Source organism: Trachymyrmex cornetzi, unplaced genomic scaffold (genome assembly GCF_001594075.2).
Source record: "Trachymyrmex cornetzi isolate Tcor2-1 unplaced genomic scaffold, Tcor1.1 scaffold138, whole genome shotgun sequence".
NCBI lineage: Eukaryota > Metazoa > Arthropoda > Insecta > Hymenoptera > Formicidae > Trachymyrmex > Trachymyrmex cornetzi.
Window position 1 is genome coordinate 919,061 of NW_017295960.1, and position 26,610 is coordinate 945,670.

At 32.9% G+C, this 26,610-nt stretch overlaps 5 protein-coding genes and 1 pseudogene across 6 annotated transcripts; 3 read left to right on the forward strand and 3 right to left on the reverse strand.

Annotated features, from left to right (window-relative positions):
* The first annotated feature begins 55 nt into the window (after positions 1–55).
* On the forward strand, positions 56–3,537 carry LOC108770931 (uncharacterized). Of its 2 annotated transcripts, XM_018522696.1 has the most exons (6): positions 56–757; positions 1,071–1,073; positions 1,391–1,861; positions 2,122–2,265; positions 2,662–2,820; positions 3,424–3,537. In XM_018522696.1, the coding sequence occupies exons 1-5, from the start codon at positions 240–242 to the stop codon at positions 2,792–2,794; spliced, it is 1,269 nt and encodes a 422-aa protein (XP_018378198.1). In that variant the 5' UTR covers positions 56–239; the 3' UTR covers positions 2,795–2,820; positions 3,424–3,537. The 2 variants fall into 2 exon arrangements, with proteins under 2 accessions (XP_018378198.1, XP_018378199.1); XM_018522697.1 differs by lacking the exon at positions 1,071–1,073.
* A 731-nt stretch (positions 3,538–4,268) lies between these two features.
* Positions 4,269–6,560, reverse strand: LOC108770900 (N(4)-(Beta-N-acetylglucosaminyl)-L-asparaginase-like; annotated as a pseudogene).
* An 839-nt stretch (positions 6,561–7,399) lies between these two features.
* On the reverse strand, positions 7,400–9,315 carry LOC108771045 (N(4)-(Beta-N-acetylglucosaminyl)-L-asparaginase). The gene is made up of 5 exons (XM_018522923.1): positions 8,997–9,315; positions 8,738–8,894; positions 8,424–8,649; positions 8,054–8,343; positions 7,400–7,713 (listed from the first exon to the last, which is right to left on the reverse strand). The coding sequence occupies exons 1-5, from the start codon at positions 9,142–9,144 to the stop codon at positions 7,455–7,457; spliced, it is 1,080 nt and encodes a 359-aa protein (XP_018378425.1). The 5' UTR covers positions 9,145–9,315; the 3' UTR covers positions 7,400–7,454.
* Positions 9,316–11,469: 2,154 nt separating this feature from the next.
* LOC108770916 (thioredoxin-related transmembrane protein 2 homolog) lies at positions 11,470–15,146 on the forward strand. Its single transcript, XM_018522676.1, has 5 exons — positions 11,470–11,990; positions 13,249–13,429; positions 13,637–13,823; positions 14,353–14,548; positions 14,628–15,146. Exons 1-5 carry the CDS (start codon positions 11,847–11,849, stop codon positions 14,724–14,726), a joined length of 807 nt encoding a protein of 268 aa, XP_018378178.1. The 5' UTR covers positions 11,470–11,846; the 3' UTR covers positions 14,727–15,146.
* Positions 15,147–18,550: 3,404 nt separating this feature from the next.
* LOC108770926 (angio-associated migratory cell protein) lies at positions 18,551–22,971 on the forward strand. The gene is made up of 8 exons (XM_018522690.1): positions 18,551–18,657; positions 18,717–18,936; positions 20,517–20,782; positions 21,173–21,320; positions 21,390–21,601; positions 22,062–22,220; positions 22,291–22,469; positions 22,865–22,971. Exons 1-8 carry the CDS (start codon positions 18,655–18,657, stop codon positions 22,935–22,937), a joined length of 1,260 nt encoding a protein of 419 aa, XP_018378192.1. The 5' UTR covers positions 18,551–18,654; the 3' UTR covers positions 22,938–22,971.
* A 199-nt stretch (positions 22,972–23,170) lies between these two features.
* Positions 23,171–25,292, reverse strand: LOC108770928 (UPF0598 protein CG30010). Its single transcript, XM_018522692.1, has 5 exons — positions 25,115–25,292; positions 24,788–25,028; positions 24,249–24,297; positions 23,964–24,184; positions 23,171–23,767 (listed from the first exon to the last, which is right to left on the reverse strand). The coding sequence occupies exons 1-5, from the start codon at positions 25,171–25,173 to the stop codon at positions 23,540–23,542; spliced, it is 798 nt and encodes a 265-aa protein (XP_018378194.1). The 5' UTR covers positions 25,174–25,292; the 3' UTR covers positions 23,171–23,539.
* Between the last annotated feature and the right edge of the window lie 1,318 nt (positions 25,293–26,610).

Below are 26,610 nucleotides of genomic sequence, written 5' to 3' on the forward strand. Positions count from 1 at the left end.
AATCTGAGGTTGAAACAGAACAGATCTACAGAGTTTCTGCGCAGATGCTCGATGTTCGACGCTTGCCGCTTGCATCAGCTTGCATGACGCTTGTTTGCCGATTAGTTTACCATGTGATGAGTGATTAGTCAATCAAATGTTTTAAAAGAAGTTGTAGCAATTTATAGATTGCAGTGAGACCAAGTGAGACTTCGATCGTACTTTGTTGTACTCGCTACTAAAAAACGATTGTAACGAAAATGAATCGGAAGCCAGCTACATGGTTAATGAGGCATTGCAAAAAAATTGTAAAATCTGATGGTGTTTATTTAAAATGTGAATGCTGTACAGAAAATTCATATGATGTTTTCTTCGATGATCATAATCTAATGATACTACATTTATACGAGAAGCATCATATATCAGAACTAACCAAATACCGACATCGTGAACTTCTAGAGGAATGTTTCGATATTAAACGGTTATCACAATGTGAAATTGGAATATGTCATGTGGGTAGCTGTCGAAGAATGACTATTTGTCATAATAGTAATGCCTTCCCTTTACTAAGTCATTTGGTCATGTATCACACACACAGAGAAAAATTTAGAAAAGCAACGAGTATAGAAATTGGACGGCAAATACTGATGAATTACTTTATATTAAATACCACGGCGAAATGCTCATTTTGTTGGAAGTACTTACCTTTGGAAGGTTTAGAATCGGATCCTGCTGAAATACTGATGTCCTTAAGTACTCACTGGAACAATCATTATAAGTATGAAAAAAAATTTTTTTACATCTCCCAAAACGCAAATTAAAAATATGAGGTCTGTTTTTTATTGCTGCACTTTGAACCAGTGCAATAAGTTGAAGTGAAACAAATGTATATTTGTTTTACTTTAACTTTTGCATTATGTGAACCAGTTCAGAAAGTGTAGTGATAAAAAATAGACCTATTATTTTATGCATTCTATTTGTTTTGTTTTAACAATTTTATAATAATTCGAAAAACATAGATGACATGATTAGAATTATAATTGCAAACATATATTTTCATGAAATTGTAAATTGATGTTATATATGTAAAGTAAGTACCCTGATATATAGGTGCTCTTAGATAAGAAAAAGCTATTTTATCATAAATATATATGAGTATTTGTATATCTAATGAGATTTTACCATGTTATCACAATTTTTTGTAATTAATTTTTGTTAAATATTTTGATAATCAACATTATTATGTGATTAATATTTTATTGATATGTATATTCTATGTCGGTCACTGGCAATCCACACATCGTAGTGAAAAAGTCACCTAAAATTGGCATGGCACGGAACGTATTATGTAAAATAGCTGATATAAAACAAAAATTAAATTCACTATTAAACAATATTATGGATTTTACAGGATTGCTCCTGATCGACCAAATAAAGTGTCCATACAAGCAGAACTACAAAAAGCAGAAGAAAAATTAAAAAGACGGAGAAGTCATGATTCAGAAATTAAAAAATCATATTCTGCAAGTAAACTTCTGGATAATATTGAAAAAAAATGCGTTCGACCTAAGCTAATGAGAGATTATGAAATGACGTATGTGTCAGATTTTGTAGGACAATGTATAATTTGTTTAGAAAATGTTGTGTACAGTAGTGGTGATTACCTTATAAAAAACCATTGGGAAATGTATCATGGGCCTAAATCTAACATATATAAAGACGTAATACAAAAAAGAGAAGTACGTCAAGTATTAAATAAGTACCAGATAGACGGAAGCATGGCAAAGTGCTTCAAATGTGATGCAGAAATGGACTTGGAAGAAAACATTAAAACAAAATTGATCCCATTACTTTTACATTGGCACACAGGATTTCATAGTAGGTATGAAAAAAAATAGTTTATATTTGCCAAAATGGGCAAAAATCGATTTTATTTCACTCGTTTTGTTTCTATAATTTCATGATAATCTGAAAATAGAAACAATATCATGACTAGAATTCATTTAATATTTTCCATTTCATTACTTCGACAATAAGAAGAAACATAATTATAAAATAATTTTTTATATATTATACATAGATACGTAATTATAATACATATATAATGCAATATTAGTATATTGGATTTTCTTCTTTATCTAGTTTAGGGATAAAACGGAAGAAGAGACAATTAAAAAATCTACGACAAAAGTTGAGAATAGGAGACACAGTGAAAAATATAGAAGAAACATGGCAAAACTTTATCTGGCAATTACTCGAGAGTCAGGAAGAACGTGCTCTTAATAAGTAATTATTCGTTTGTCTTTTATTTGATAACGTAAATGAATATGAGAATTAAATATTAACTCTTCGATAAAAATATTTATATTATATTAAGAAGAAACATAATCATTTATATTATATTATTATACTCTGTGTTTTATATTATTTATAAACTAATCCCTCACGCGAAGTACTTTTTCTAGTTTTACAAATTTTTTAGAACATAACTGTACATATTACTAATTTATATGTACATTATAAATGTAAAAGGATGGATATCTATATTGAATCTTAAAACGATTTTGATAATAACTGAGTGAAATGCATACTTCTAATTAAAATGCTAAATATTCCATAACATTTTCTGTTGTTTATAATAAAACGTAATAATTTTTTTTTTCTTTTAATATATAAATACAGTCCTGGACCGAGTACTTTGAGGGATGATGAAATTGTAAGAATAAGAGTGACAGAACAAAGCAAAATACGAAACACTACGACGAAAAATCCTTCGATCTCGACACCACCATCTAAACGAAGGAGAAGAAATTAAGATAAGAAATTAAAACAATAATGCTGGTAATTATTCGCTTTATTTATATTACACAAGTTTATATCACATAAAGATTAATTGTGTAACTCTTTCTCTGACCCCCATAAATGTGAACAATTCTTTTTCATTAAAGTTAGAAAAATTTTTCACTTCTCACATTTTGTGTCATATGAAGATAAGATACCACGATGTGATAGGAAGAATTTTCTAATCAATTTAACTGTTTTATGTGACTAGGAAAAGTGTTGCTAGAATTACTTGATGTAACACTATACGTATAGCAAAATTTTAGTAGCGCTAAGAAATAAACAACTTTCCGATTTTGTAATACTTTTTGCAGTTTTTTTAAATTGATATATAATATATACGTTTTGAAAGAAGTTAAATCTGACAGAAGCGACCACACGCAATTGATACTATAAGAAATACAGAATGGATATTTAAAATTTAATTTGATCCTTCCTCTATTATTAAAGTGCCTTTGTGCAGTGTACAATTTACACTCTTACTTGCAACGGCTCTGAAAAGAATAATAATTAATAATCTAATGAAATGTGTGCAATTAAAATATTTTACAAAATTAATTACATCTAATACTCTTTTTATATATTTTTATCAATTTTTTACAGATTCAGATTCAATTGAATAGACAGCATCATGATGAATTCTAGTGTGACTATGAAAGCGTCGTACAGAAAAGTAGCATCTCCATATTTGCTTGGGAAGATTTGTCAAAGAAAAAAATAAGCGATTATCGTAATAAGATCATAAAAATCAAATTATCTTTTTTATAAATATAATCTATATTGATAAAATAAATATGACCTGTATTATATAATCTATATTATATAAAACGTATTTTATTAATAATTTTATTAATAACTTTTTCAAACGCTAAGAAAATATTTAGTTTCCAAAATATAATATTAATATAGCATTATCATTTTTATAGAAAGATCTTTTTTGCATAATAATGTACTGAAAGCGTGTTAAAATCGGATGCTACGTTTGTATTTCTTGGAAAATTGACATGCGATGAATAGAACACAGTAACTAAAGAATGTGGATTATAAAAATTAATGTGTTAAGTATATCCTTTTGTGTTTAACAAAATTAATAATTAAAACAAATATAATATAGTCAATAAAAGCTAGAATCATGAAAACAATATTTATCAGAGAATAACTATATCTGCAGTAACTAGTATCTTAATAACGAAACTTAAATATGATTTATTTGGAGTGGCCGAATAACGCAGTTTATTTTACTCAATGTACACGTTGTTTATTATGATTTTATTCTTGTTTTATTGGCATTAATTTATATTTACATATTAATTACTATTTCCGTTCTACAGCATTATATACAAATAACTTAGGGCATTCATATTAATAAATATAATGTTTTTAGTATATTTGAATATATTATATACTATATACTAATATTTTATGATAAAAAAGTCACACATCGTTCAATCAGGGTTCCATTTGCCTACAAAACGATTGCTTACAGTTTCGTTTGCACACAACTATATTACACATATAAAATAAGAAAACCGTATTAACACTTTGTACATACATCATTACTGATGAATTTGTGCTAAATTGCGGTGTCCAAAATGAATGTGTGCATAGGTACATACAGAACAAAAAATCTTTCTATACAGTTTCATTTTATTTATCGAATTTTTGTAAATTTTAGAATATGTTTACATTATATAATCATTAGAATGCTCGCAATGAGTACTATACATTATTTAGACCCGATTGTTCCATCTTTTGGTAAATTTTATCTAGGTATAAGTAGCAAGATTACCCAATCACATGCGCAGATTGCCAGATTTACCAAACAAATAAAATTTACCAATAGGTGGAACAATCGACCCTTAGTATCATTGAAAAATTTGATAAGTATTCTTATAATACTGCAGATTACTGCATGGAACTGAAAGTACCCTAGGGCTCAAAGTGGGACTTACGATGGTGTAAGGAAATATATCCTCTTCGTTACACGCTGCTTCGTATTCTCCCAGTTTGTTCAACGTGACTATCCCACCGAAGAAATTAGGATAATGATAGGTGATTCTCAAAATCGCGTTACTAGTAGCTCGCGACGGATGTACTCCACGACGTATTTTTTCCATTGCTAGGAAGCTGTAAAGAATATTCAATTTAATTTTAACAACTGTATTGTTAAGATACTATATGTTACACTAGATATCAATTTTTAGTTACTATACAAATTTAAAAAATTAAAGAAAGTCAGGATTAAAATAAAAAAAATGTATAAACTTATATTTTAGTTTATTAAAATATATCTGGAAAATAAAAGTTTGTATTAAAATATAATGTTACCTCGGCAAAAATCGCATCATAATATCTTCGTCACCGGTACAAATAGCCGCACTGACATCCTGATTAGCATATTCACCGCCTCCTACAACAGGAGAATTCCTGGCATGACCAGGTATCTTTCGGTTGACACCATTTGTGGATGTCCCGGCTGCTAGGCGTCCCTGTGTGTCTATTACAATTGTATCTATTACAATTGTCTATACCGATTGTATCATTACTTTCCTTGCTTCCTTTTGGCACGTTTTTGTCATCTTCTATGTCGCTCACGTGATCCACAATGACTTTTTGGATTCAGTACGACATTCTAGATTCAGAAAGAATAGCTAAAAAATAATCATAAGACGAAATGAGCTGAAAGAGCATAACTTCTCTCAATACCTTCCAAAATTTTGGTTGACGCTTATTCGCCTTCTATCTATTCCACATCTCCTTGGAATCGTTCGTTTGCAGAAACTCATTCTTGAATCCCATATTTATAGCAAAATTCGTAGCCAAATTTCCGACCAGTAGGGAATGTTCCGTACGCTCCATTACTTTACGAGCGATCGAAATGGCATCTTCATGTTCTGCAGTTCTCCCACTGCACCTACATTCATCGTCACTCTGTCGAAAAGAATACATTTCTTGAATGTAACTACTGATACAGTTTAACGAAACAAGAAAGCTGCTTTTATTATGTCAACTGTCTTTATTACTCGTCCATACTCATAACATCTAGCGTAGCTTCTCCAGATTCATCTGGACTGCCGCCAAATCCCACAACCCTTTTGCATTGCAGTTCCTCGCACAGGGAACATTCTTCTTCTATTGCGTCCAGAGCACTTTTCTTCCGATTAAATATTACGTCCCATGCTTAAATAATAATTAACAAAGTGTCTTTAATAATTAACAAACTTAAATAATAATTAACAAAGTGCCTTTAAATTGCATATCTTTCATTCTTGACGAATTGACACAGTTAGATACCTTTCGCAACTGCTCCTTTGAAATTCCAGGAGAGCAATACCAAAGGAATGCTATTGTCGAAAGCGAATTTTGTTCGTTGATTGCATTAATAAAGAAGTAAGCTTCAAGGAACAACAAAATTCTTGTAAATCTAGCGAGCTACATCCTGCCTGTAGCTTCTCGGATGCACAGTGCCTGTAGAGATATTAAATATTATAAAATTTGTACAACAAAAAGTATGAAGAGAGAATATAAACTCTAATAAACTGAAAATACATATTTGATGAAATACTATTGTGTTATAAGCGGATAGAATCATTTAGCGATAATATAATTCATTACTAACGTTTTTTGTCTGGCAAGTACTAATTAGATGTATTGGATTGTTACATGTTACTTGAAAGATTGTAATTTGATTATTACATTACTAATGTTTTTCTAATGGATGCATTGAACCATGTAAACATTGTACCAGTGCATACGTGTGTACGTTAATAGGAGACACAGGAAAGTTTTATCAGTATCAACCTTGTAATAAATTGAAGAATACATGATTTTTGTCCAAACTTGAATATATTTGTCAGAAAAGTCAGAAATCCTTTTATACAATTCCGTCAATTTTTCTTTACGCAAAGATATTTCACTATTACTCGCAATTTCAAATCTATCACTCGCACAACTTTCCGTACTGAAATCAACTAATCTCACCAATGCTATGATTTCAACTACTGCCCCCCCCCCCCCCCCCCAATTTACTATTTACAAAATTCGTACTTTATCGTTTGTCCGATCCACCTATTTTAACAGATCTAAGATATAAATATACGTAAAAAATATAACATGTGTAAAAAAACAACAAAACTATAACAGATCACTTTGACAGGTCAAATCTAGACATTTAGACCAATCTAGACTTTTTTTTTCTATATAGAGCCTACATATGTAGATCGTATACAAAATATCCAAAAAGATATTATTAGCGCATCAAAGTACTACCAAAGATGATTGTATGGAACCAGAATTTAGATTAGCTCATAATAGAGAAAAAGTAATGTGAAACTCTACTTATATTGTGGCCCCTACTTTAAATTCTGTTATAATTAATATATCTTGCAAAAGGTTTTTAACTTGTTCTTAACTCAAAGTTATAAAACAATTATCGCTACGACTGATGCGACTTTTTTATGGACAACTGATGTTTATGTTTATATTACATCAACGTTTTTTCGTATGATATTTTCAATATTGAGTTTAATGTAGTTTAAAGTTCATGAAGATAAATATTTTTACCTTGAGAAGGTTATTTTATGAAGGTAAATAAGCTTGAATAATTCATTTTAAAGTATGAACAAATGTACAAATTAACAGGTTTCGTCGTATCCATCATGTTGCGGATAATTGCTGCACTGAACGGAGTGTAACTTAGGGCCTAAAGTAGGATTTGCAGCATAATAAGGAAACGCCAACATTCCATTACACGCTGCTCCGTATTCTCCTTTGTTGTTCAACGCGATCACTCCGCCGAAGAAGTTAGGATAATGCTGGGCGATTCTGCTTATTGCCTTCTTAGCAGCAATGTTTGGCGCTGCACCATTACGCATTTCTTCTACCGCTAGAAAGCTGCAAAAAATACTCAATTAATTTAATTTCAGCAACTGTATTGCTAAGATACTACATATTATACTAGACATTAACTTTATTTATTGAACATATTTCAAATTAAAGTAGGAAAATTAAGACCAAAATAAAATGCATACAAATTTATATTTTAGTTCATTAAACTGTACCTAGAAAAAATATATTTATATTATACTGAATGCTTTCCAGCAAGAGACACAATAAATGACACAGTACAATAGTGACTTATAACATCCTTGTTTACTAATGTTAAACAAAGATGAAACAATCAATGTGTTACACTATGTCTCTCGCTGGAAAGACAATTAATACATAATGTTACCTCGGCAAAAATCGCATCATAATATCTCCGTCGCCGGTACCGGCAGCTGCACCAACGTCCTGATCGGCATACGCACCAGCTCCTGCAATAGGAGAATCCCCAGTGCGTCCTGGTATCTTATACTTGGCGCCATTCGTGGATGTTCCAGCTACTACTCGTCTCTGTGAGTCTATCGCGAGTATACCAATCGTATCATGATTTTTCTCGCTTCCCGTTAGAACATTTTCGTTATCTTCTATGTTGCTTGGGCGATATGGTCCACAGCTACTTGTTGGATTTGGTATAACGTTCTGAATATATACAGCAAAAATATCATAGAAATAATCATAAAATGAAATGTATTGAAAGAATATGATCTCTCTCTCAATACCTTCCAAAAGTTGGGTTGACATTTGTTTGCCTTCCACTGTGTCCACATCTCCTTGGACTCGTCCGTTTGCAAAGATTCCTGCTTGAATCCCATATTCACAGCAAAATCTGTAGCCAAGCTCCCAACTAATAAGGAATGCTTTGTATGTTCCAGCACCTTGCGAGCAACCGAAATGGCATTCTTCACATTCCGCAGTCCTCCTACTCCTCCTACATCCATCTTTGTCCTATAAAAAAATATCTTTCTTGAATATACCACTAGTATAATTTAATAAAACAAGAAAACTGCTTTTTTGTTGCTTCGATTGCCTTTACCCGTCCATAATCATAGCATCTAGCGTAGTTTCTCCAGATTCATCTGGACTGCCGCCAAATCCCACCGTCTTTCTGCATTGCTGCTCCTCGCACAGGGAACATCCTTCTTCTATCGCGTCCAGAGCACTTCTCTTCTGATTATGTATTACATCCCATGCTTAAATAATAAGTAACAGTATCTTTAAATTAGCAGAGACTTTGCATATCTTTCACTCTTGACAAGTTGATACAGTTAGATATCTCAAATATCTCAATATACCTTTTTTCATTGCATCTTTGTAATCCCAGGTGATCACTATCACAGGATAACTATTGTTAAGAGTGCTAGGATTCTGTTCGTTAATTGCATTAATGAGCGAGCAAGCTTCAAGGATCAATAAAATTCCCACAAAGCTGACTGTCTTCATTTTGCAATTTCTGCCTACAACTTCTGGAGATGTACGGTGTTTACAGAGGCATTCAATGACACTGATTTTTATATACAACAGTAGAAAGCATAGAAGGGGAAAATATCTCTGATAAGCAGGAAATATATTTATAGTTAATACTATTGTGCCACAAGTGAATATAGAGTGTGCCTTCCAACAAGTGACACAAATGACACGGCGAGACACAATGGATCATTATATCCTTGTTGTTTGTCAATGTTAAACAAAGATGACATGATCACTGTGTCACACTGTGTCGCTTGTTGGAAGGCACACAGGGTCATTCAACAATAACAATTCAATGTTACTAATCAGAAACTACCAGCAACTGGAAATTGCGAATTTTGTTTGTCTGGAGAACACCATTTAGATTTATTGGACTTTATTTTTTGTATTATTGCAATTGTCCTGAGTAATCATGTTATCACAGTGTTGATGTTTTTTAACGGGCGCATTGACCATCATGTAAACATTGCACCAATGCACACGTGTTAGATCATATACAGGGTGTCAAAAAAATATTGTTAGCACATCATCAAGGTACTTGAAGGTACTATTCAGATATTATCAAAAACGATTTTATAGAATTAATATTTAGATGACTGGTTCATAATATAATTAATTTTAATTAATTAATTAATTGATTAATTTTGATTTAATTTATTTTTATATGCAGCTGGATAACTGGAAAAAAATTAATACAGTTTTACAGCAATCGCCTATGAGACACTATGGCCGGTATTCATAGTCGATTCTTATTTTAAGACCGTCTTAAGTCGCTAATGCGGCCCTCTGATTGGTTCATGACATCTTAAGACTGTACTTAAGACGGTCTTAAATATAAGATCCGACTATGAATACCGACCTATGGCCGCGGTCCGATACACGCTCACAACGCTTAAAAATCATTTCATCCTTGTTGTTTGTCAAATGTTAAACGAAGACAAACAATGCTCATGAGCGTTGTCAGCATGATTCGGACCACGGCCTATGGCTGGTATTTATAGTCGGTTCTTATTTTAAGTCCGGATCTACAATAGGGTTTCAAGCATTAAGCCATAAGAAATGGGCGAATTACAGTCGCTTATTCTTCTCGGATTCGACTGTAATTGGTCAATTTCTTACGGCATAAGGCTTAAAACACCTATTGTAGATCCAGACTAAGACTGTCTTAAGGCCCGTCTACAATACACGGAGTAAGAAATAAGAGTAAGAAATTGACCAATCACAGTCGATTATTCTTCTCACATTCGACTGTGATTGGTCAATTTCTTACTCTTACTTCTTACTCCGTGTATTGTAGACGGGCCTTTAAGTAATGTCTTAAGTCGCTAATGCGGCCCTCTGATTGGTTCATAACATCATAAGACTGTACTTAAGACGGGGTGGCACCCAGTTGGACACGGCTCAATTGGACACGAGCCACTCACAGCGCTTGAGACTACAAAGCTCCTAAGCACCGGTCGCTGTGATTGGTGGTGTCCAATCAAGCTGTGGTCAATCGGGATCATCCCGGAGACGGCCAATCTCCCTCTCAGTCTCTCTCCCATTACACTATTGAATGGAAAGAGATAGAAATGGCCGTCTGCCACGGTCCCTATCTTTCATCCCTGGCCGCGGTCCGATTCACTTTCACAACGCTTAAAAATCATTTCATCCTTATTGTTTGTCAAATGTTAAACGAAGACAAACGATGTTCATGAGCGTTGTCAACATGAATTGGACCACGGCCCCTATCGACCATTTTGACACACGGATCGCGCATTCGCGCAGTCCATTCTCTATTGCTGGATTCACACTGGGTGTTTTCCAACAACACAGATGACACAGTGTAAGGGCCTGAGCACAATAGAGGAATAGGAATTAGATATTAAGATTTTAACCTATCAGAAACTGATTACATCGGAATACATGGTTTCTGATAGGTTAAAATCTTAATATCTGATTCCTGTTCCTCTATTGTGCGCAGGCCCTTATGCCCGTGTCACACTACGGATTGCGAACGCGGATCGGATTGGGATTGCGGATCGCGGATCGGAACTCAGCCAATCAAGACAAGGCAGTTTCGGATCCGGATTGTAGATTACAGAATAGACGGCTCTCTAAACTGCTCGACACTGTAAAAAGTTAATAGCGTTTTCGGCCCGGCCAGGTTTGCACCAACTTGGGTTGGATTAATGGCGTTTTGTGCTCTCCTATTGGTAGAGCGGGTGACGTCAACCAATAGGAAAGATTAATCCAACCCAGGTTGGTGCAAACCCGATCGGGCCGAAAACGCTATTATCTTCCATTAGTTGCTGTGAGTTACCATGAGTAGAACTTGATATTTTCTTTGGGGAAACCAAAAGAAGAAGAACTTAACACTTGACACTTAACACATCATCGCACGCCGCAGAATAATACACAGAAATTAGGCGCGTCTGTAGTGGCCTCGTTTTTAATTTTTATTGCAGTCATATCTTCCACTCGTTGACATGAATCAATTTCACTGATGACACCTCATTCACCATGTGTGCGAGATAGTGATCACCTTTAGGGATTGTCCAGGAGGAGGACATCTGCGAGACAGATCGTATAATAATCGTTATTTAACGTTAATTAGTCGGAACACCTCGAGTGTGTACCGAGCACCTCAGGTGTAATCTACTAATTGTACAAATTATCTATTTCGACTGTGCGAAATGTCGTTCAAAAAGGATCTAAAGTTGCTCTTGAAGCCATACTATTTGATAAATATCCTCCTCAGTGTCTCCTACATTATCGCCAAACGCCTTCCTATAGTCTGTAATTATATATTTGCTCAAGACGGCTGCGAATTCGATGGGGTAAGTGATGCTAATTTGTCTGCGATATGATTTTAACCAAGGTTAAGCCGTACATTTCGAGTGTATTTCATGTTTACACGAAATTTTTTTTGTAATGTTTACGTTACGTTACACGAATTTTTTTTCATGTAGACAATATATAAGCAACGTATAATATGTAGATTATAAATTTGATAATACAATACAGAAAGAAGTGATTAAATTTTACAATTGCTGATTTATCTGACTTTAGTAATAATATAAAAAATGTAAAATAAAAGCCCAGTGCAATGATAAAGAATATGATAAGAATTAATGATAAGAATAATAGGGTTTTAATAATCCATGGATTATTTGTATAAATGGTATATAAAATAGTTTGAATAGTTTACATTATACAAGGTGACAGTCAACTGATGTTAAGAATGAGTTTATAAACACCATGCCAGTGATATTTATTACTTTCAACCTTAGAAGTTTGTGAAGGACAAACATCTACGTAAATATGTTGTATACATACTAGAAATATAAATGGATTATTCATTACTTATTCAATAGAAAATGCTTTATAACTGGGAAACAAGTAATTTTTGGAGTACTGCTCATTAAGACTTTTCAGTTTGTTTTCACAAGTACTACATATTCTTAAAGTTTGATATTACCTTTTTTGAATATCCTGTGTGTGTGTATACACATAGATGTAGATTATTATATTTTATTCATGATACACAATCCTGGTTTTAATTCTTGATTATAGCAATAAGGCCCGATAGGCACCAACGTTACTTTGACTTTAAGCGAGACTTAAAACTCTCTCTTTCTCGTTTTAAAGCTGGAAAAGAGACAAAGGCCTGTATTTATAGTCAGGCCTTACATTTAAGGCTTCCTTAAATTTATCTTCAGATGCTCTACAAATTATTTTATTGGCTACTGAGCATTTAAAGATAAATTTAAGGAAGCCTTAAGTATAAGGTCTGACTATGAATATGGGCAAAAGAGTTTTAAGCCTCACTTAAAATCAAAGTAATGTTGGTGTAATCAAGCCTAAGTCATTTGGACTCAAAGCAAATATTTTTAGTTTATTATACAATCTATATGATTGATACTATAAGATTCCAAATTGTAGATAAAACTTTGAACTTTCCTTTATCAATCATCACAAGACAGAGATTTACTTGCATTTTATATTTTAAACAGGACATTCTAGAATGTAGGTTTTCATAGTTGTAGATGAGAATTAACATTTGATTATTTCATTAACAAGTACTTATGTTTTTAGAGGGAGACACAGATTCTCTTTTTCCTCATAACTGTTGTTATGATAAGAACAAGAAAGACCGGCAGTGTGACCATGATAAATTACTTGACGTCTAGTTTCATGTATACGAAAGGAGCAAACTTAATCCTGTGGTTCTACGCGGACGTGCGGATGGGCATTCTATATGCATTTATTTTTATACGTAAGAGAAGGGCAGGAGCATGATAAACAAAATGTCGGCTAACTTGTTATCGTTTATGGAAAGTTTAATGTATGTAATTGAGTACATGAATACGATAGAATTAATTTTAATTGTTCCCCATAAACAGTACAACAGTTGGCCAACACTTTATCATCGTGAATTATAGACCATTGTGTCATAAGCGATCTAATAGCACTTTGTGTGCAGTATTTGCATTAGTACTGCCAGAACCAATGTATCAAGGGCCTGAGAATGTCATCTATTTACGTGGAGCCAATGGACTGCAGGAGGAATTACAACGTGACACCAGAGTTGTCTGGCTAGTAGCATTTTACACTGCGTGGAATCCAGCTTGTGTAACCTTTGCACCGATATTTTCTGAGCTCTCTGTAGAGTAAGTGATTTAATTAAATATATACCATGGTCTCTCTACAGAATGTTTATTTTGTATCTGTTGCAAATTTTCTTTGCTGATCGGATTACCTTTAATTTCTAATTACACGCTATATTTATATTTTATTTACTTTGCAAGATTACTTCTATATAATGTCTTTAATATTTAATTTAATTATATATTATATTAATTATATTCATAATTTTAATTATTTGTTCGATTATTTTTCTTTATAAAATATTAAGTATAATTAATCCAAAAATATTACTATCTTATTCTTCAATTAAACAATCTCTCAGGATGAATAATATTATTAATCTATATAAAAAAATATTAAAAAATATATTTTTTAAATATACTTTTAGATCTACAGGAGTTAGTTCTCTATACCAACGAAGAAAATTTTCAGCAAATATAAAATAAACAAAATAAATTCTGCTGAATGCAGCTATATATAATCTAATCTCTCTTTCTCTTTGCGAGAGAATACTTGGTATGTTTACTGACATTGAAAATAATTATGATTTAGATACGCATTGGAGAACTTCAAATTCGGTAAAGTGGATGTTGGAAGACATCCAGATGCCGCGGCAAAGTATCACGTCAGTGACGCCAGCACGAGCAAGCAGCTACCAACGCTGATACTTTTTAAAGATGGCAAGGAAGTAGAGCGACGTCCATACGCGGATCATAAAGGAAAGCTTGTTAAATTTCTTTTCTCTCTGGTATGTCGTCATTCATATTTAATTTGTTAAACTCCTAGCTTATGTAATTCTATCTTATTTATTTGTTTTAATTTTTTAGGACAATGTAAAGGCTGCATTCGATCTCAATAATATTTATAGTGACTGTAAAAAGAATTCTATCAAGAGAAAAGAAAAGAAGTCATTGAAGGCGGAATAATGAAGTGAAATACTTAGGCATTTAATAAGAAACTACAGTTCGTAATTGAGCGAGTTTTAATTAGATGGTCTTCTACTATGTAGAAAGTATAACAAGCGCGTTATCTTTATCGAATTCAGATTCTAAATTAATCCTCCATCAGTAATCATATTTTTACTGCCTTTCGTCTGTAATCTGGGTCTTTTTTATTTAATCCCATTTTTTTTTACTGTTCTAGGCTTTCAAAAAATGTGGAAAAGTTCAGAGCTACCTTTCAATATCTCTATTACCAAAGTTACATTACCATATAGTCTTTTAAGGTAGTACACTCGCAACAATATCATCCAAAAGTTTGGTCCCATCGCGCACTCATTGGCGATACCTCTATTCCCGCTAACGAGAGAAAATTTTTGACTATACTGTCCAAAGCTGCATGTACAATGAGGAGCGAAAATGAGCTTGCCTTGTCGCAAATTCCCATATAGGTTTCATGGAAAATTGACTCAAGTGTGTTACAAGGCAGGGTATAACAATAAAATGTTGGGAATCACGAAATTGTGTATTTATTTATAAGTTATATACTTTATGTATAATATCTATGGAGTGTATAAACAATTATTTACATGTATATCGCATAAATAGATTCATAATATGTACGTATTGTTACAACATACGTATTGTAATAATACACGCACATCTATTTATGCAATCAGCAGTATACACGTAAATGATTGTGTTCATACACTGCATAAATGTTATACATAAAATATATTACTTATAAACAAATGCACAATTTCGTGATTCCCAATATTTTATTGTTATACCTTACCCCATAACACACCTGAGTCAATTCCTCATCTTCTTCTTCTTCTTCAAAATTGATGGCACTCGCCACAAAAATGACTGCGATTCCGGCTAAAATCGTAAATAAATCGTGAAATCAAAGTATGATACACCGGTCACCTTAAACCGGTGAATGGGACGAAATAATGATGCAATCTTAAGACAAATAATGTAACACAATGCATAGTCGAAGCCGGAAACGCTTTTCAAAAAATGAGTGAGGTGATGCGATATCCGAAGCAGACAAGACGTACGTCCGTCCCGCTCGAGTGGTCTTGCGAGACTTATCAATGTCCCATGGGACTCATATGAGAATTTGCGACAGGGTGTATTTTGGTGTAGATGAGCGCACCGCCTGCAGTATGATGTATTACACCGAAGAATAAACTCATTTTTGCTCCTCATTGTACACGCGGAAAGAAAATGAATACAGACGCATAGTCGCCTCTTTATGCCAAACAAAATTGAAAATTGCATTACGGTAGAAAATTATGATATTTTTTTCACAATATATCCGTTTCATGTTCCTCCATCGCATGCTCGTTTTTTATTAACATATCACTGCTAGTTTAGACCCTACAAAAATAAACGCGACATTTTCATGAATTTTGTTTTTAGGTGACACGTATAAAAAGTGAGGTTTTTAATTGCTTGTATCTATTGGAACGATCAATCTCATTCCCAGATGGCACAGAATATTTATGATAAATATGTATTAATATTCATTTTTTTGAAATATATAGATATTTTATACATATTTTATATAAAGCTTTATTCGAAATATTATTAAAATATAGACTAAATATTTTATGCAATATTTACGATAAATATAAATAAATATTTCTAATATAAGTATTTTTTATTTGGATTATAATGTCTCATATTAAGTATTTTCATAGCATTTACTATAACTATATTCTAATAAGTATTTCATAATATTTATAATAAATATTTATGATTTGTGTAATCTAAAACCACAAAAATATTTACAAAATATTTAAAATAAATCTTATAAATATTTCTAAATAGTTTTTTAATATATTGTGTGCTGTCTGGGTTGTAATTGCACATCCTCAAAGTCTTCTAGTGTAATATATAGTTTCAATTTAAAAAAATTCTGACTGTCTTCATTTCGCGAGTGTACTATCTTAATTTAAAAAATTATTTAATTCGCCTTTCTTTACTTTAGAGAAAATGGAGAGTTTTTTATTTGTGTCTTGTTTCATTTCGTGTGTATGTACATACATATGTTCAATCATTTATACATATGACATATTATCACTTTATAGTAGCATTATGTATAGGGTATGAATGTGCTAGATATATGTATATATATATATATATATAATATATAATATATATAAACAATATATAAATATTAACATAAAGTTCAAATATGTACAGAAAGCTTGTTACGCGATGCTTGTCGTGTTCCTTTAAGATAAGCTTAATATAGTTGTTGAATAAAAGTTGAATAGCATGTACATTCTTCTATTTTACTCCTGTATAAAAATATTTAATATTTAGGTGCCGATTCTATAACTCTTAACGACAGTCGTTGATGTCATTGCGCAGCTTTTTTACTCTACACAATATCTGTGCAACGACATCAACGACTGTCGTTAAGAGTTACAGAATCGGCCCCTAAGCCACAGCATTTGCAATTATTTGCATTTGATTATTGTGTTATAGCCACAGCTATAATTGATATAAGAGAATAAAGATGGAGCAACTTAGCAATTCAAATATTTAGAAATCAATTTGGTAATTTGGTCATTTCGCAATTGAACTAAAAACCATTGACGAAAAGTTAGCGTACTTTAATTTCATAATTCAATTGCGAAAATACAATCTTGCGCAAGCAGCGCGCAAATACTGCAAGCTGTTTCTCACAAGTTGCAGAAAGACGGAAGCCATTGCCCAAATTAAGAAATCAGGATGCATGTGTCAGCAATGACCGCATTAAAAAAGAGAACAACCAAAATCTGATCGAATAGCTGACTAAAGTGCAAGTCAAGTCAACAGTTCAAGCAAGTATATTAACCGTGGCAGAGTCTCAGAGTCTTACTATCAGCTATTATCCGAGACGACGCCCTCACGCGAATAAAACATAAGTCGACCGATTCATCAAGTCAACGCGAACTTGTTACATAAACCAAAATCGGGCCGACACGTAATTACGAAGAGAGAGAGAGAGAGGGGGGGGAGGGGGGAGAGAGAGAGAGGGAGAGTATATGTGAAGTGACTAAATCTTGTAAAATATTATATTTAATTGTGAGATTGTACGAATTTACTAAATTTATTAAAGTGTTAGTTTGTATTTGGTGGTTTATTTGCGTGTCCTGGTCCTCGGCGAATCCCCTACCTGTATCCTTCACCCAAGGGTACAACAATTGTATTACTTAAAATTAAGACGCATTACGTATAATCTTTGTAATAAGGAAAAAATTACCCAAGCAGAACAAGTCATTATGATATCAAAATAATGTCAAAATGACTCCAAAATGATCGTTAAAAGTCATTTTTCAATCATTTTCGATTCCTTTTAATGTCATTTTGACGTTATCGTGACTTGCTGTTCTGCTAGGGTAGGATTACACAACGAGAATTTATAACAGTAAAATTAAATAAAAATCTATTCCCCGTTTAATCTAGATTCTCTAAATTGAATTATAGCCGCCAAATTTGTTGAGAGGGCGTTAGCGCGCAGCCGCGCAGTAAACTTCCGGGATAACTTCCCGGTAAAACTTCGGTATTATTTTATCTGTTAACTGCACTTTAAAACACTTCAGAGAAGTTCCTTTCCGTTTTATAAGTTCCATTCTGGATCTGGTTGTTCTAGTCGATGTCACAGATTATCAATAGGTCTGTTTTTTATTGCTGCACTCTGAACCAGTGCAATAAGTTAAAGTGAAACAAACATATATTTGTTTCACTTCAACTTATTGCACTGTGTGTACTAGTTCAGAAAGTGCGGCAATAAAAAACAGACCTAATGTTGTTTGAGAGCCACGTGCTGTGAACACATGCTCCAACATTTTAGTGTGCCACAGGGCTTCAGGAAGATCAAAGATATTTTTATTCGCTCGCTCGCATTTATTTCGTGATGGTCAGTACTAGCTTTGCTAATTGATTTAAACAGCTGATTAATTGTGATTTTTCCAATAGATGCAAGATAAACGTGCTCCGCCGTCTCCATCTAAAGTGGAGGATCTCATGGATGACGAGATGATTGTAGAAGATGATATTGAAGAGGTCATTGATTTAAACGACCCGATTTTCGAGAGTTCGAGCTCATCGGATGAAAATGAGAATCCACGGACGGAGGATCTTATGCAGGAGGATAACGTGAACGATGCCGTACGCGTCTTTCATGGTCATAAGCCTTGTAAGAAAGCTTTTGATCTCCACACAAGACCGATTAGATGCTTTCTATTTGGTGACACAAATCGACACAAGTATCATCCTGTCTTTGGATGCTTTCCATTTAGTGGCAGAAATCGACGCAAACATTAATTGCTTTTCATACAAGTGATACTGAATTTAAAGTTATTCGTACTCAGATAATGGCTTACTTTGGCGACAAAGAGTGCTTTCCAGCAAGGACACAGTCAGACATAGTGTAACACAGTGAATCATTATATCCTTGTTGTTTGCTTATGTTAAACAAGGATGAAACAACGATTCACTGTATTACACTGTGTCTGATTGTGTCCTTGCTGGAAAGCACTCAGTTATTGTATAACACCACAGATTTATAACCTCACTTTTAATATGAGCTAATAAGACTCAGTAAAGCACACAGTCTTGAGCTTGTGTAGATTGTAAGTAAAAACTCAGTTGAATCTCACCTGTCAGAATTTAAAGGAACATGCAATTGTTATGATGTCATAATTGAGAATTATCTGAGTTAGACTTGTTACCAGGTGAAAAATACCTTTTATTATTCATGAAATGCTAAGAAAGGTAGAACAAAGTTTTTATTAACTCATGTCACTAATGATGCTTTCTAGCAAGAGAGACAGTGAATTAACACTATTGCATCATTATATCTTTATTTTACGTCTAATAAATGAAATGGGCCTTCTACAATAAGCCGCAAGTCAGAACGTCATAAGTCTTAACCAGTCTTAACCAAATCGTTCAAGTTGGCTGTTGGCCAACTTCACCGATTATGACTTAAGATCGCTTAGAACTTCTGACTTGCGGCTTATTGTAGAAGGCCCAATAAAGATAGAATGCACATAGCTCTGATAGCACACTCCCCCAATGCAACTAATGTAATACAGTGATTATTTAATCTTCAGGTATGTTCTACTTAGCACTCGCAAGCATTATTTGTCTTTATTTGATAAACAACAAGGACGAAATGTTTTCATGAGCGTTATCAGTATTAAGTGGAATATATCCTTATGCCCAATTTCTTCACTTCCAGATAAGTTGCAGATAACTTTTTATCCAGGAGATCTCTCCATTGTACTCTAGATGATATCTCTTAGATAAAGTTATCTAGAGGTAAAGAAATTGGACATTAGTGACACAAGTCAATGTTTTAGCTATTTTTCTTTTAAAAGACAGTTGATACAAACATTGTTCTGACCTTAGCATTCAATGAATAACAAAGATAAACACTTATGTTGACTATATCTTCTAAAAGGAAAGCAATAAAAAATAGAACACTTATTTAAACTTCTATTATCAAATATAAAGCACTTGTTGGTATTGTTCGTTTTGTCTCTCAGGAGCTGCTCGAGGTTACGATGGATGTCGTACGTTGTGTGAATTCTAAATTTCAAGTACACTGGGTTTATTCAGAGCAACCCTGAGCAGCTCCCGAGAGACAAAACAAACAATGCTATAGTTTAACATTGATAAACAATAAGAATGTAATGATTAACTGAGTTATACTATATCGTCTGTGTTCTTGCTAGAAAGCACTCATTAACTGTTTCTTTAAATTGATTTCAGATCACACAGTATTTTGCTGCTCGTTAAGTAAGAATGGTGACTTAGTGGCGACAGGGGGCGAAGATGATAAAGGATACCTCTGGAACGCCAATACGGGCGAAAGTATTCTCAATACTGGTGATAGCCATAATGATAGCGTTATATTCTCTGATTTCAATTACAACGACAAATATGTAGCCACAGCCGACATGCGTGGCAAAATAAAATTGTGGCGAATAAGTGACAAAACTTGTGTCTGGGAAACTGCCTTAATGAACGATATTAACGTGAGCATTCTTAGATAACAATTATTAAAACTTTTTTATAGCTGCACATAAAATAATTTAAAAATAATAAATAATTTAAATAAATAAATAAATAAAATAATTTAATTACGATTTGATCAACTGAAAAGCATAGACAATAGGAACAGAAAATAACAGATTTTAATCAGAAACTGTATGTTCTAGTATACATGATTTCTGATAAGTTGAAATTTGTTAATTCCTATTTTTATTACCTGTACTTTTCAGTTGTGTTTCAAGAAAAGCGATAATTTCAAAGAAAAAATAAAAAAAAGAGAAGTACAAAAGGTTCAACTTTAAAGAATAAATCTGTTGTTTCTTTAAACACAAGCATCTACAACAATTTATTAATAATCTTTTTTTATTATCTAGTGGATAAAGTGGCACCCTTTCAGTGACATCTTAGTAACAGGTGGTGAAACAGGAGAGGTTTATATGTTGAAAACACGAAAGGATGATTACAAGATCTTTGCACAAGGTAGCGGTATTAAATCAGAGACTGGTATAATTCTTCCAGATGGTACGTGATAGCAGTATACGCTTAGATTTTTACTCAAAAGAGAACAAAATACTAATTTAAATCTTACAGGGAAACGTGCCGCAATAGGATATGAAAATGGTATGATTCACGTAATAGATTTAAAATCGAACACTTTAGTATCCACCACTCCCCCTGACCAAACACGATTATATGGACATTCAAGCAATATCATTGCTCTTGATTGTTACATGGATAATAATTTATTGATTTCGGTGTCAGTGGAAAGCCAGACTATATTAAGCACAGTACATAATGGCAAGGTACAAGAAACTCTTATTTTCTTAATATTTTCCTCAATAGCAAAAGTAGTATCATTATATTCGTATTTTTTTGCTGCATTTCCTGTACTTGAAAAGAGATGATTTCTGATAAAATTATTGGTTTTTATGTTATCCATATAAAGATTAAAATTGATCGGTTATTTAAAATTTTTGTCGATTGCTGACTTGTAGCTTAAACCGATGAACTGCGACTCAAATCAAAGTCCAGAAGCTCCTTCTCAGGCTTATTTTCAATAATTAAGTTTATTATAAAATGAAGTCAGCCTCATATCTATCTATTTTGCAGAATAATAACTTTTACGAAATTATAATTTGTGTATTAGACGGGAGATTATCGAATCCAGAGATCTGCTAATTATGAGTTTGTTGCTCTCGTACAGATCCGCGCGGCATTTTGATTTGTAGCTTAAAAGTAACTTGATATTGAAATATTTTTCAGGTAATTTGTGTACTTCAAGATTTGCATAGGCATGGCGATAACAACGATCATGTAGAGGTTGCAGCTTTTTGTAAAGATCCTACATTCCCTGTTGCTGCAAGTGCAACAGTCACGAGTGAAACATACGGAAAAATTTACATATGGGATATTTCTAAACAAGTATTATTTTTTATATTTTTATATCTAGTTTCTTTTTAAACATTAAGTTCTAAATTTCAATTCTCTCCAGAGTCTTAGGCACGAAATGGATCAAGAAGGAAGTGTCACAAAATTAGTTTGGACTAAGACATCGATATTTTTTACAGCGGGATTAGATGGTAAACTAAGATGTTTCGATGCGAGAGTAGGTCACTGCCTTCGAATATTCTCGGGACACAAAGGGGCCTTATATGATGTATGCATATCCAGGTAAACCATTAACAAGCAAATTTGTGTTAATTAATTGTGCGAGAAAAAAATAAAATAAAATAAAATTATTATGTGGGAACAAGATTTTGTGGGTAGCTTAATTTCGATGTATTAGTTCCGATTATATATATATATATTTGTACGAAGTAAACTTTTTTTACTTAAATTCGGACAGCTATTAAAACGTATGTCAAAAAATAACTCGAATTAATCGTAAATTTTAATACATGTTTATAATTTTGTATCGCAATATTCTTGAGCAATTAAAATTATTTCAATTTTTTAAAAATCACAATTTGAAAATCTGGCCTTATTAGAGAATTCTCTGAAATTTTCTGTATATGAAATACATTCGATCTCTTCTGTGATATTTAATATGTTTTGTAACTTTTCAGTGATGAGAAGAAAGCAATAACAGTTTCCGACGATGGTACTGCCAGGCTTTTTGACATTTCGTCTATACGTTAATATGTGATGAAAGGTAGAATATTAAAATATAAAAAAATATGTATATAGACGTATAATATAAGCTTACATATATAAATTCATGTATATTTACACATACAAGTGTGATTTATAAAAAATATATGCTTCTTTTTAATAAAACTATAAAAAAGGACTTCAAAAAAATATATTCTCACATATGCGTTGATCTAAAATAAAGTTTCTTAATATTGTTTAAATATATTATTGAAATCAAGACTGAGCAAATTATTAAATACAAAGTAAATGAACGGGATTTCCCAATTTCAAATTAGAATTAGATTCGATTAGAATAGAATATTTTAGGGTAGAAATGTGCAGGGGTTTCATTTCTCCGCAGTACTTGTAGTAAATGTACATATAATTTTTTTATAGAATTCCTAATCTTATTCAGATTATTTCAGGCAACGCTTGTTTGTAAATTCTTTATTAATAACTTTTTTGATAGACGGTTGATGTAACAACATTAAAGTTTATCTGAGTAAACCTCAGAGAGGCTTACGCTTGTCATTGAAAAATTCCTTTTTTATAGTTACGCAATATATTTATGAATTATAAAAAGAGTTTCGTTGTTTTTATTTCACTATTTATGGCAGTTTGTCTCTGTACCATCCTGTATCGAGTTGGTATCGCTCGTCTCTCCAGACAAAATGTGTCGGTGCGTTTCCCTCGCCGTTTTGAAAGTTGAACGAGGCGCTGAATTCAATAGCTAAATTGGATCTCACTAAACCGATTCCGCCCGCTTTCTCTGGTGCAGGATGATATACTCTTCCCGTTTTAATGTTCATAAATAATCTTTGCGGTTCAAACGGCACCTGTGGCAAATTTGATGGTTAATACAGCATCATTAGAACTCGGTTAAAATTGTAATTTTACTATGGTTGAATTGTTCCACTTTTTGATAAACTTTAGTTTACTTTTACTCTTTTGTTATCCATTAGATAAATTATCACATAGTTTATCCAAAGATGAAACTGATATATAGCTATATATAGTATTCTGCAGAATTACCGTTAATAAGTCATCTGCGTGCGCATAACTGAACCAGTCCTCTTCTGCCCCAGTTTCCACATTACGTTTTTGAATCACCTTTGTAAAGACCAATGGTAAGTCATCACATCTCACATAATTTCTCTCTACACCACAAATTGACAAGAATGGAAAGTCATCTGTGTAACGTTTGGTGTCGTTTTTCCTTAGGCGCTTGAAGAAGAATGCCAGGAATTTTTTGTCTGCAACAGTTTGCAACACACATGAAAAAGATACTTTTCAGTTGATATAAACATTGATGTATACCTTTAAAGCAGGAGGTGAAATTCCTTATGCGGACATCATCCAGGAACAACTGTGACAAATATTATAAATAATTATTTACGAGATGCTCATTCATTATCCTGATGAAAATTTTTCCCAAAATTTTCATGCAAATTTGAATACTTTAAAGAAATACAGAGAAAATCTATGGTTTTTTTTTACAATTTTTCAATATGTGAATTCTGAGAGAAATCTTCGAAGATTTCTCATTTTGTAATTTCTGAGAAAAATATCTTAAATACTTTTTTAGATTTTATAAGATTTCAGAAATTACAGAATAAAAAATCTTAAAATATTTCCAAATTTATAAAGAATTTTGGAATAAATATAGATGTTCTTGGTACTTCTGAAAATGTTCCAATTTAAAAAATTTGAGAAATTTTAAAAGTTAAAAAATATGTAGAAATTCTGAAAAATATTGAAATTTACTTTAAAATTCTAAAAAATTATATGAAAAAAATCTGAGAAAATGTTTCATCAGTGATAAAAACTAAAGCTTCAATAGATGAAATGAAAAATACCATGCCTTGATGATCAATATAATAAAAGTATTCTCGCACACGAGGTTGAGGGGATTGGCCTTGAATGTATGTCACGTAACCTCTCCCAAGAATATTGGGTAAAAGAAATGTTCGGCTTACTGCAAAGCCAGTACGTATACAAAATATTGACGTCATTTTAGTAACTTTAAATTCAACAATAATCACGATATAACCTAGGATTTCAAACTCTCGTCCTCTTCTTCTCTCTCTTAAAGTAAATCTATTAATATTAAAGAAAAATAATGTAGAAATAATTTCTTAGAAAAAATTATTCTTATATGTGTAAATAGATTCATAGATTATTACCTTAAAAAGCTGCATTTAATCGTATCACAGTTTAATATCACACTGTGTCGTGAATACATCAATTATATATATGTATACACAATACATAAATTGTATTCCTTTATATATAGACATTGATGCAATAAGAATTTATGCAAGCATTAAACATCAAATCTCTCTTGTAAGTATCACCAATCATCACATCTTTAATTTCAACATTTCTCATTTCACATCTTTAATATTTAATGTAAAAAATGCAAAACGGCTAGAACGGCCAAAGCGAGTATAAGTAACACTCCAACTATTAAAAAAAAAATGTTGACGTCTTTCTCAGGTTGTTCTGACATTCGCACGCGTGTCCTTATTGCGAATTGTTTGTACAGTTGCCTCGTGGGCCTCTCAGGGATTTCTTCAGATTCAGACATTTCGTTTTCTAACAGAACTAATTTAAGAATTTAACAGCTTTGAATTTCAACTTGCCAACAATCGATATAACAACCAGTGACGTCATTATCCAGCTATAATTGTTTATGAGTGCGTCCCGAATTACGCATCAAGCGCATGATGCATCATCCATGATGCATCATGTCCTTATTTTCTTCTTATTCCTCTATTTGGTTTTCCGACTCAAGAAAAGGGGAAGGTCTTAAGGTATATCCACACAAACTTGCATAGCCGCATAAACGTATGCATAAAGAAAATTATCCAATCACATTTTATGTACGACTTAAAAAGAGAACTGCAATTGGATAATTTTCTTTATGTATATGTTTATGCGGCTATGCAAGTTTGTGTGGATATACCCTTAGAGCCCATACCATCGACATCTAGAATGGACCGCTGATGGCAATGGTGGGGGTAGAAAGACGATTAGAGTGAGAGGCAGGAATAATAAGATCGTTCTTTCTCTATTACTGTTGTTTCTAACTAGTCTGATTGGTTGTTGGATTAACAACAACCAATCAGGCTTCAGTAAACAGAGAAAGAACGATCTTATTATTCCTGCCTCTCACTCTAATCGTCTTTCTTCCCCCACCATTGCCATCAGCGGTCCATTCTAGATGTCGATGGCCCAGGGTGCGTTCCGTTTCTCGCATGATGCGCATAATGCATCGTTTATCCTTGTTGCTCACCAAACGTTAAACAAGGACAATGGATGCATCATGCACATCATGCGCGATACGGAACGCACCTCCAGACACAAGCTTTTGCATGACGCATAACTCCGGATCTACAATAGAGTTTTAAGCCTTAAGCCATAAGAAATGGGCGAATCACAGTCGCTTATTCTTCTCGGATTCGACTGTAATTGGTCAGTTTCTTACGGCATAAGGCATAAAACACCTATTGTAGAACCGGACTTATCCTTCTTTATTAATTGGTAAGTCCGGATCTACAATAGGTGTTTTATGCCTTACCCCGGATCTACAATAAGGTTTTAAGCCTTAAGCCATAAGAAATGGGCGAATCACAGTCGCTTATTCTTCTCGGATTCGACTGTAATTGGTCAGTTTCTT

Coding starts and splice junctions, on each gene's coding strand:
- LOC108771045 (XM_018522923.1), bottom strand. CDS start 9,144: ATGAAGACAGTCAGCTTTGTGGGAATTTTATTGATCCTTGAAGCTTGC. Junction 8,895..8,996: donor CAAAGATGCAATGAAAAAAG/GTATATTGAGAT, acceptor TTATTATTTAAG/CATGGGATGTAATACATAAT. Junction 8,344..8,423: donor GTCAACCCAACTTTTGGAAG/GTATTGAGAGAG, acceptor GTATATATTCAG/AACGTTATACCAAATCCAAC.
- LOC108770916 (XM_018522676.1), top strand. CDS start 11,847: ATGTCGTTCAAAAAGGATCTAAAGTTGCTCTTGAAGCCATACTATTTG. Junction 13,824..14,352: donor TTTTCTGAGCTCTCTGTAGA/GTAAGTGATTTA, acceptor ATTATGATTTAG/ATACGCATTGGAGAACTTCA. Junction 14,549..14,627: donor TTAAATTTCTTTTCTCTCTG/GTATGTCGTCAT, acceptor TTAATTTTTTAG/GACAATGTAAAGGCTGCATT.
- LOC108770926 (XM_018522690.1), top strand. Junction 21,602..22,061: donor GCACAGTACATAATGGCAAG/GTACAAGAAACT, acceptor AATATTTTTCAG/GTAATTTGTGTACTTCAAGA. Junction 22,221..22,290: donor TATGGGATATTTCTAAACAA/GTATTATTTTTT, acceptor AATTCTCTCCAG/AGTCTTAGGCACGAAATGGA.
- LOC108770928 (XM_018522692.1), bottom strand. CDS start 25,173: ATGTATTCACGACACAGTGTGATATTAAACTGTGATACGATTAAATGC. Junction 25,029..25,114: donor ATTAAATGCAGCTTTTTAAG/GTAATAATCTAT, acceptor TAATATTAATAG/ATTTACTTTAAGAGAGAGAA. Junction 23,768..23,963: donor ACGCAGATGACTTATTAACG/GTAATTCTGCAG, acceptor AATTTGCCACAG/GTGCCGTTTGAACCGCAAAG.
- LOC108770931 (XM_018522696.1), top strand. CDS start 240: ATGAATCGGAAGCCAGCTACATGGTTAATGAGGCATTGCAAAAAAATT. Junction 1,862..2,121: donor CACACAGGATTTCATAGTAG/GTATGAAAAAAA, acceptor TTCTTTATCTAG/TTTAGGGATAAAACGGAAGA. Junction 2,266..2,661: donor GAAGAACGTGCTCTTAATAA/GTAATTATTCGT, acceptor ATATAAATACAG/TCCTGGACCGAGTACTTTGA.